Here is a 10741-nt window from a genome sequence, read left to right as displayed (position 1 = left end):
TGGTTGAGGTTCAATCACTTTTACCTAAAATTAAGGCATTTTTACTTAAAATTGATGCATTTATGATCGAAGTTTAGACAAAAAAGGCTGAACTTTATTCATCCAAAAAGCTGTTTTGAAGTAATAGACGTGGTGTACATGGTTAAATAGCAGTGTCCAAATAAAGAATCCCACATTATTTTTTCTACGTGTTTTATCTCTTTAGTGGGTCCACCCGAAACGAATCCTAATTAGTTTGGAATAAAATAACTAAGAACCGTTTTGAATTCTATATAAAGCTTCACCATACTCTTGTACACTACACTAAAAGTAAAGTCATACCAAGTTCCACTCCAAGGAAACCAAAAAAGAAAAAAGAGCCATGGGTAACCATATTCTTCACTTGCTAATAGTATTCTTGTCTTTCCAATGTTTTCTTGCTTACAACACCATGGCTAAATCAGCCATGAGCTCAAATCCAGATGCCATAAAATTCATCAAAGTTTCATGTAAAGCCACACTTTACCCTGTTTTATGTGTCCAATGCCTCTCTGCTTATGCTAACACAGTCAAACAAAGTGAGAAACAATTAGCTCATGCTGCTTTATCAGTTAGTTTAAGCAGAGCAAAATCCACAACCCTATTCGTTTCTAAGTTAACTAGAGTGAGGGGTCTAAAGCCAAGAGAAAAGCAAGCTGTTAAGGACTGTTTGGACAACATGAGTGATAGTGTTGATCAGATAAATAAATCAATTCCAGAACTTGGACATACTGGTCAATTTTCAGGTGGACAAGATTTTATGTGGCATGTTAGTAATGTGCAGACTTGGGTTAGTGCTGCACTTACTGATGAAAATACTTGTCTTGATGGATTTTCAGGGCCTGGTATGAATGGACATGTGAAGGCTGCTTTAAGGGCTAGAATTCTACATCTTGCACAAGTTACTAGTAATTCACTGGCTTTGGTTAATCGCTTCGCGGATAGACACCGCCCTAGTCCTTAATGTGACAGAGAAATTCCTGGTAGGGAGCGCTTTCTAGCCTTAGAATGAATGCAAATTAATTGGGTCAGTAGGTTTCAGATGTTTCTGGAGTCTCAGTGAGGTTGCTAGTTTTGCTGTGTAAAGGTTATGTTCCTCAAATTTTGCATGAACATGAATTTGGGGCTTTGTGTTTAGTGGTAACAATTTATATATACTGTGTTGTGGCTGCAATGAAGATAGTGCAGCTTAGTTTGCTGGTCTCTATATGTGAAATTGTAATAATATGATCTTCTTGCTTGTATGAGCTTTCTTTTTGTACCTCTCTTTTCACTTTTGTATAATACCAGTACCTTATATTGAGCTTAAACAAAGAAGGTTGATTTTTTTCTCCATCTCTGTTTTTGTGGTTTTTCTTTATAACCGCATTTTTCGAGTCAGCTTGCACGCATCTTAATTAATTTTAGGAGTTACTTAGATACTTTATCTATTAAGATTTGAGTAAATGAAAAGAAATCACCTAATATTTTTTCTCTTTTGAGATTTAAACTTGAAACTTCATGATTCTCAACCCAATCACTAACTTATACCTGGCATAGGATGCTTGTGGGGTTTCGTCTTCATGTTGGAAAGATGCTTGAATCTGGAGGGCATACTTCATAATTATTTTTGAGTGCCATAGGACTGGTCCCGCAACTAATTTTGTAGCTTGTAGGTAATTGTTGTTGGAAAAAGTCATAAAGTGAAATCGACATAATGATCTCCATTTGGTGGAGGGCATATTTCAAGTTTGTTTAAATTTTCTCTCACAAAACTTTAGCTATGTTTTCATGTTACACAAATTCAACCGCCCAATACCTTTTTCGTGAGGGGTTATTTCTTGATTTCGTCCCGTCATTAATAACTTGATTATTTTTAGATAATAGTAGATAGAAACAACGCTCGTAAGGAGTTCTATTAAAACCAAGAAATATAGGCCTGCTTGCCATCCTATTTCCTATCAGACTAAGCATAGAAATTCAATCACTAGGATTATTAACTAATAAGGATTGTGAGTATTGAAAAAAAGTTCTGAATCTGGGGGAACACTTCACTATATATTAATGGAACTTTCACTTCAAATATAATTTTCTTTTTCAAATTTCAATCATATCATGTCTCAACGTCTTCATAATAATCACTGAGACTATAGCGAATAATGCCTTTTTCTTATTATATATGCGTTCTTTCTTATGATATATGTGTGAGAAGGAAAAATAGAATTCATTTGCACATCACAAGAGCCTAAGTCATCAGTGCCGGAGGTTCCTTGCTCTTGGTTGCCCCACAATAAGAAAAGCCCTGAACAACAGAGAATTCGTAAACAAAATATTGCTAGTATGTTTTTTCAATTGATAAGGCATGAGATTGACACAAACTCTAATTTAAACTCGGAGCTTTGTAGGCTCAATCCTCTCTATGATTTGAATTGTGTTCTATTGATAACTGATTTGTTCAATTATGCTCTGATGAAATTGAGTCGTCAGTTTAACAATATTTTTGTCGTAAATTGCAATAATATAAGGGGTCGTTTGGTACACGGATTAAATTATTCGGGAATTATAATTTCGAAACTGATTTATCCATTTGGTAAATGGAATAAAATAATCTCAAGATTAAGGAGATAAGGTGGGATATCTCATCCTTAGGATTGTGCTTTATTTTATACTCCATAGAAGATATAAATTTATCATTCTACTAAATATGATACAAAATTAATATCAAAATTAGTGCAGCTTATACCACGTAACAAATGACCCCTAATATGACAAACTTATAGTAGTACTTTATAATTGAATATTTTTAAAAGAATATGACAATATTTTTGTCGTATATACCGCCGCAATCTCCGGCCAATTGTACATGTGGTTATCTTCAATTGGATTTTCTCTTTAATTAATTATTTCTAGTGAGACATATTGGTTTCTCTTACCTGCCGTGGACCAAATTAGATTATGAATGGACTGCCACTGTCTTTTTCACTTATAATAATCTTTTACTATTTGAATTTTGTTGGAATGCATGCGTGAACAATGAGCAAAGAAATATAAGCGTTTAATAATTAGGGTGAATTCAGAATTTGAATTTTATAAATTTTTCTATTGATTTTACATTAATGTATATAATGGTGATTGGGTTTATAGATATTTAGGAAATTTCTTAACATATATATACACAATTTGGACAAAAATTACTGGATTCATGTGAACCTGTAATTGAAACTGTGGATCCCCTGATAATAATCCTTAATAAAATTTATTTTTCACGCGTTTGGTTGAGTTTTTGATTTCGGGATTATATATAGTATCATAATTGTGATATTGTTTTTTATACCACTCAATGTGGGCAGAGAGGCTGGCGAAAAGCTTGCAACCTATGAGTATGTTACCTTTTGGACAATCCTATATAAGTACTAAAATTTTTCCTAAATATCTATAAATATTTGATTTTATACCGATCTTATCTTTTAGTTTCTCCAATTGTTAACTTTGCTTTTCAATTCAAAATTTTAATGTAATATTACGTATTATAAGGAATCTGCAGAGTCCATTTTTATTATATTCCTTAACTCTTGATACAAATTTATCCTTGATTTATTATTTTATAATACCAGATGTAAAAAAAATGATTCCTCACTAATCACAATTACCAAAATTCAATAATTTATATTTATAATTTCTTATTAGTGTAAACCCTGAGATCTTTGGATTCTTTTGCCAAGTGCCTATGAGCACGTGAAGCCCAACTGGCCACGAGAAACCTAATGAGTAAGGGCCCATAAAGATTCTCCTTTTTGTGGGCCTATTGTGGGCCAGAAGTCATGCAATATTGGACAGGCATGTTGAGGAAATAAAGAAGGGATAACTACATGATAATATTTTAGTATTTTCATGTACTGGAATAATTATTTTACTTACAAGTTTAGGCTATGAAATTATATAATTCAAAAATGAAATATTATATAGGTTTTCTCCTTATCCCACACCATGTTTTTTTTTTTTTTGAACGAACATGCATGAGATGTGACACGTAGGTCAGTTTAGAAGGCCTTAGAAGTGGGTCAGGTACTTCCCTAAAGGCCCGGTTCCTTTTTGTTTGTTGTTTGGGTTTCGTTTTCCCGAAAGTGTCTTTTTTTGGCCTTTCATACGGACTGGTATTTAATTTGCCGTTCACATTAGTGATTTTTAATTTTTGCATGTGCCGCTTATTTAATGAAAATATTTAGATATGTTTCGCTCGACATTAGTTTAGTAACATTTTTATTTTTGAAAACTGAACTTTTGCCTTGCTTGACAAAGTTATGTAGGAATTAAGTTATACAACATAAGTCTTGTAGTATTTTTCAGATTATGTTGAGTGTTGAAAGTTTTGCCTTTTCCAAAGATAATTTGTGTGAATATGATGATAGTATGCAGAGCTAAACGCTAACTATGCCGAGCGAAATCTAAACTTATGCCTTTTTTCGAATTATGTTGAAAGTTTTGCCTTGTCCGACATACTTGTGAGATGTTGTGATACATATGCAAAACGCTAACTATTCTGGCCGTAATCTAGTTTATGTTGTGCCAAAAGTGCTGGAGGATAAAAATTAAAGACACCCCCAAAATAGGGCCCTTTGTGCCCATAATCGCTGAAATCTTACAAAATAAATTATAATGTAACCTCATTCCTCTCAAGTAACTTCTACCGCATGATATATGATATAAAAATAATTTTGACCTCATAGATAATTTTTATGAAATTCACTTGGCTTCTTACCACGTTTACTTCTTATATTCTGATTTTTTTCAATAAATTTTTTGACTTTCCCTCAACATATGTGTTTGTGGGTGCATAAATGAATATCATTAGCATCATCATTTATGGATGTATGCGTGAGATCGAACTTGACACTGCAGTTAATGATTACAGGTAAGGGTGTATATGGACCGGGTAGGTTCGGATATTTTAAAGACCAAACCAAACCAATTGCATCGGGTTTTTAAATTTATAAACCAAATCAAACCAACAAAAGTCGGGTTTTTCAACCTCGGGTTTTCTCGGTTTTTTTGGGTTGCTCGGGTTTTTCGGGATTTTTCTGGTAAAGTCTTCATACAAAACATATAACTTATACTTCAAATATTTCTTTAGTCCTACTAAGACACCACTATCTAATTAAGATATTTATTAAGGAAATAACACAAAACGTGATGATAGATGACATTGTACTAAAATATTCAACGAAAAAAAATTAATGAAGTTGCATAAAATAAAATGATCATAATCTAAAAGTACTAAGTCATGCTACAATAAATACAACTAATTTATAAGGCATGTAGAAAATGATCATAATCTAAAAGTACTAAGTCATGCTAAAATAAGTACGGTTAATAAATATTAATTATATGACTGGATATTAAAGAAAAAAATAAATTAAGTTATGTATTTTCACTTTCTACACTAATATAAAACTAAAGAATAGATATCAAAATTATTGTCATTCCAGTGTTAGATATGAATTTCTTTTGTTAGTATTAGTATTGATTAGATTTTTGTTGAGTTTTATTTGAGTTACTAATATCATTGGGCTATAAAATTTATTGGACTATTCAAAATTCTAATTCCAAGCTTGAAATAATATGTTAAAAGACAAAAAACTATGAAAAAGTTAAAGAAACATTTATAAATTACATTATAAATAAATATTTTTATGTATAAAATATGTTTGAAATTTTATAAAATGTAAAGTCAGGTTGGTTTGATTCGGTTTAACTTTTTTTAGTTAAAACCAAACCAAACCAATAGTGTTCGGGTTTTTTTTTTAAAATCAAACCAAACCACTAGTCGAGTTTTTTTCTCAGTTTGATTCGGATTATCGGTTTAGGGCGGTTTGTCGATTTGCTTTGTACACCCCTAGTAATTTACAGGGATGTGATGCATGCATCATTTTATTGTGCTGACCCAGTCGCTATTGAATCTATGGAAAGTTGAATTCCTTAGTGTGTCAGAGTTTCATATGTAAACGTTAGAAATTTTATCGCATGGAGTTTTACATAAAGGAAATTTCCCATTATATACCGGAGTTTCACTTATAAAAATTTCAAACTCTAAATATATTATTTTATTGTATTTTATCTTAATTGTATTTTTATTCAAATTTTATTTATGCGTTAAAAAGTGATTATTTTGCAATTATATTTCAAACGTCGGTTAAATATAAAAGTGGCTAAAAAACTGGCCATCCCATGCTATTTTTGCGAACATTAATGGTTGATGATTTGGACCAAATAAATGGTGATTGTGTTGGATAAATTGATGTAGGCCCAATATTCATTTTAGACAAGTCCAAAACAATGTCTTTAATTTTTGTCCCTCAAATTGCTGGTCATTAATTTTTGTTCTTCGCCTGATACTCAGAGGTTCTGGGTTCGAACCCCGGCATAAAAAATAAATAAATTCGCAAGATAAAGTTTCGTAGCAAAATTAGGCCTATTCGGACAAAAGTTAGGCCTTAAGGCAAAAAATTTCCCAAAATTAGGCCTTGAGGCAAACCTCTGCCTTAAAGCCTAACTTTTGTTCGAATAGGCCTAATTTTGGGCAAATGTTAGGCCTGAAGGCAGAGGTTCGCGAAAGCCTTGCCTTGTGATTTTTTTTTTTGATTGAGCGGGGTTTCGAACCCAGAACCTCGGGGTACTTTAGATAACTTTTTTAAGCAAAGGACAAAATTAAAGACCAGCGCCTTTGAAGGCCAATCCCTGCAAAAAAAAATGTTATTAAAGGCCCATAATTGATAATCGTGTAAGAACTTATAATCTTTTCATTACGTTTTGTAATTTGACAAAAGCATTGGCATACTTTTGTATTTACTTACTTGGACCGAAGTATGTGTAACTAGAAATAAAAAATATAAGTTTATTCAATTAATTACATGTAATGTACTTCCTGGATTTTTTTCTTGAGGTTGAAAATTAAAGGCTATTGTTATGAAGTACTTAACTCTTGCAAATAAAGGTCACAAAATAAAGGAAACTCTTGCAAATAACGGTTACAATTCAGATCATGCACGAGCATAATCAAAAGTACAAATTTGGATTAAATAAAGGTTACATTTACTTAGCTCGAAATCACAACAACCAAAATTTTAATATATCAATACGTCCATGACTAAAAGTGTAGATTTTCCTTTTGATAAAGAAACGAAATAATACAAAGTAACAGAACAAGAAACCCATTATTTATCTTAAAATACACTCCTTGAAATAGAACATATACCAGTACAAGGCTTTAGACTTATTAAAAACACAATTAAAGTACAGTAAGGCTTTGGGCCTTTCAAGGGTAGGAAGTCTTCACCATAATTTTAGGTAGGAGCAACATTTATTGGCCACTTTCCAGTTATGCCTTTGAAAAATAGCTATTCATGGAATTCCAAATTCTACAAGTGAAATTCTTGAAAATCATCCAATAGTTTTCCTTTTCCATTTTGAATCTCCAGGATAGTGGTTATTTTTCAAAAAGAAGAACTGAAAAGTGGCTATTTGGCGATTTTTATCCATTTTTAGCAATAGTATGAGCATTGTTAATACCACCAGAACGACTTTTTATCATTTTGGAAGCCTCTTGAATATTGCCACTACTATAACGACTTTCTATCATTTTCGAAGCCTCTTGAATATTGCTACTACTTTGACGATTTTTTATCGTTTTGAAAGCCTCTCGATTTCCACCATCATCTCGATTCGCGGAGGTGATAACGCCCACACGAGTTGCTGTGGCCGTAGTAACACAAAGGAGCAAAACAAAGATGGCTACTGTGATATTTTTATCCATTAAGACTATTTTGTTTAATTTCTATGCTGAATATAGGGAGGGTTACATTGTTTACAAATGCACTTATATATATAGGGAAGGTTTTAAGAGAGCGTTCATAATGGAATTGTTTGTATGTGCCTTTTGCACTAAACAGTCCATTCATTTCCTGACGATCTTTGCATCGTTAATTAATCAACAATACATAGTTCACCTAGGTATTTTCAGAGAGAGATTCCATTAATCTAGAATAGTTTCTTTGTGCTTTTTCCAAAACAAAATCCAATCACTACAAGGCAATTGATTGTGTTTATATATTACAGTATATGGAGATTTAAATATCACCAATTAATTCAAATACTTTGCGTGCCATTTACATGATTCCTTTAAAAGAAAACAGTACTATTATGGGAGATTTCAGGGTGTGCTTCCTGGAAAATTGTTTTCTTATAGGTACTTAGTTTTCTAACTTATTTTTTGTATTTGGCATTGAACGAAAGAATATAGTTCCAAGGCATTTACATGGAATCTAGAAAAACAATATGGGAAGGGGTCAGGGTAGGGTTGGAGTGTGGGGTTGGGGGTGTCTGGGGTAGGTTTGTCAAGGGGTGGGGTTGGGAGAATGAGAAAATAATGAGCTTGGAATGCAACCTATATATGGAGCTTGTTTTATATGTATGTATGTATATATATATATATATATATTAGAAAAGCCATTTTCTAAATATTCTTCTTAATTTTTTAGGAACTTGTTTTCCTAGAGAAGATGTTTTCTAAAATATTTTGACCAACAAAATATGAGAAAATTGAAAAGTTATATATATATATATATATATATATATATATATATATATATATATATATATATATATCATTTTCTAAATATTCTTCTTAATTTTTTAGGAACTTGTTTTCCTAGAGAAGATGTTTTCTAAAATATTTTGACCAACTAAATATGAGAAAATTGAAAAATCCTCCCTACCAACGCACCCTGAATGTCTGATCAAACTAGTAGTAACATGCATAGAAGAAGAAACTTTAACCCATCACTAGTACTCCATGTCCTTGCATCAAACATGTTACATATAAATTCCAAAAGATGCCATTTATTTCAGGAAACTTGGATACAACGAAAAGAAGGCAACTCGCCCGCCTTCTAACCAATTAGAATAAAAAATATATTTGCCTTGAAAATAAACAACTACTATAAGCATACAAAACATCAAACACACTGAAAGAAACTAAATACTATATGAATTGGAAATTGGCTTAAGCGCATTGAAAGTTCTTGGGAGCATACTTTCCACAGTTGTTGAGCAACAAGCTGAGGGAAAGTGGAACATTCAAATTAATTCCCAATACATTGGCTTTAATGGCAGTGCAAAGGCAAACAGCAGCATCAAGGTCAGCAAGTCCTTGAATTAGAGAGCAACATGGAGTTTTAGCTGGGCTACTTCCAATAACAAGGTGCACTAAGTCATTTAACAAATTGGCACACACTTTTAGCTTAAGTGTGTCCTTTGGGCACTTTCCCTTTGATGATGGGGTGGATGGGGTGGAGGGGGTTGGGTTAGGGTGAGGCTTGGGGTGTGGGGGTGGTGGGCATGGGACATTAGTGGAACTAACCATAGTGAAGAACAGAATGTTCAATGTGAGAACAAGGGCAATGGATGATGCAGCAAACTTAGCCATTTTTCAAAGTTAATTAGCACTCAACTATTTAAAATGGTGACGAATTAAGTGAAAGTGCTCTTTGCTTCTTGTTGAGGAATGATGAAATGACTGGTTATTTATAGATGGAAATCCTGAATATGTTATGCATTTATTACCTCAATATCTGAAACTAATGAAGAAAATTGAGAGCGAGGCCCATGTGGATGGAGAATAATATCTAGAGACAAGCAGCTGCCAAATGCAACTTGAGATACTACTATTATTGGAACATAAACTTGTTTTGTGGATTTATTAGTTGTCTATTATCTTCTTCCTCAAAGATAATTTATTTCATCCTTTATTTTCACATGGGACTTATAATATTCTCTCTAATTATTTGAACATTGATCTTGAACATGCTGGACTCTGCGCTAATCTCTGGATCTCATCAAGATTAATTCTTTTGTTCAGTATGGAAACTAATACTAGTAAAAGTGCGGTCTTCTTTGTTCTTCTAGCTATTCTTTTGTAAATGTAAGTGCGTAACAAAATAATAACAAGAATGCGCAAACTAACATTCCCGATACGTGTTGTAAGAAGGCTTCTATCGGAATTAAACATGCAACCTCTCTATCTTCACAAGGTACCCAGACCCCACTTATAGATTTCACTAGATATATTGTTTTTGACAACTTGACATGTTATACCATATAAAATTAATAGTAATAGTTGCTCCCTCTGGTCCAATTGTCATATGTTTTGTTTACATGTCCCTTAAGAAACTATGTGTTTTGACTATCATAGCATTATTTATTAAGTATCTTTAATCATTTAGGGTGTTAATATCTCTCCAATAAATATTCTCTTTTTAATCTCTTTTCACTTAGGTTTTCTATATATGCTAATTAGTTAGTGTTTTTACTTCCAAGAATAATTATTACGAACGGCAAAATGAGACGAATGTACTCCATTATATCTTTTTTTTTTTGGTAAACATTGTAAAAGATTACCATAACAACCAAAAAAATAGAATTAAATCCTAAAGAGCACCTAGCTCAACCCCCAACAAGGTGAAATTGATTAGTGTTAATAGCAACTTACTTTACGCAAAAAGACAAAAGTAATGGCTCCCATAGCGGGACAATTAACGACACGAGGGAATAATTAAAGATTAAGCTGTACGTGATCCTCGGGGATTAATAATGTGCTAATTGAATAATCAACCTTAATCAATAACACGTTAATCGAACAAAAAACATTCTATGCCCGTGGGTCATGTGATTCGATGCTCAAATGTCCCGA

The 10741-nt window shown here is 32.6% G+C and overlaps 2 protein-coding genes across 2 annotated transcripts; one reads left to right on the top strand and one right to left on the bottom strand.

Moving 5' to 3' along the window:
* The first annotated feature begins 306 nt into the window (after window positions 1-306).
* LOC132030419 (pectinesterase inhibitor 11-like) lies at window positions 307-1262 on the top strand. Its single transcript, XM_059420041.1, has one exon. The coding sequence runs from the start codon at window positions 362-364 to the stop codon at window positions 980-982; it is 621 nt and encodes a 206-aa protein (XP_059276024.1). The 5' UTR covers window positions 307-361; the 3' UTR covers window positions 983-1262.
* A 7552-nt stretch (window positions 1263-8814) lies between these two features.
* Window positions 8815-9564, bottom strand: LOC132069449 (14 kDa proline-rich protein DC2.15-like). The gene has a single exon (XM_059462791.1). The coding sequence runs from the start codon at window positions 9476-9478 to the stop codon at window positions 9056-9058; it is 423 nt and encodes a 140-aa protein (XP_059318774.1). The 5' UTR covers window positions 9479-9564; the 3' UTR covers window positions 8815-9055.
* Window positions 9565-10741: the final 1177 nt, after the last annotated feature.

This window comes from Lycium ferocissimum, chromosome 9 (assembly GCF_029784015.1).
Source record: "Lycium ferocissimum isolate CSIRO_LF1 chromosome 9, AGI_CSIRO_Lferr_CH_V1, whole genome shotgun sequence".
In the NCBI taxonomy this organism is placed as follows: domain Eukaryota; kingdom Viridiplantae; phylum Streptophyta; class Magnoliopsida; order Solanales; family Solanaceae; genus Lycium; species Lycium ferocissimum.
This window is presented reverse-complemented; position numbering and strand designations above follow the sequence as displayed.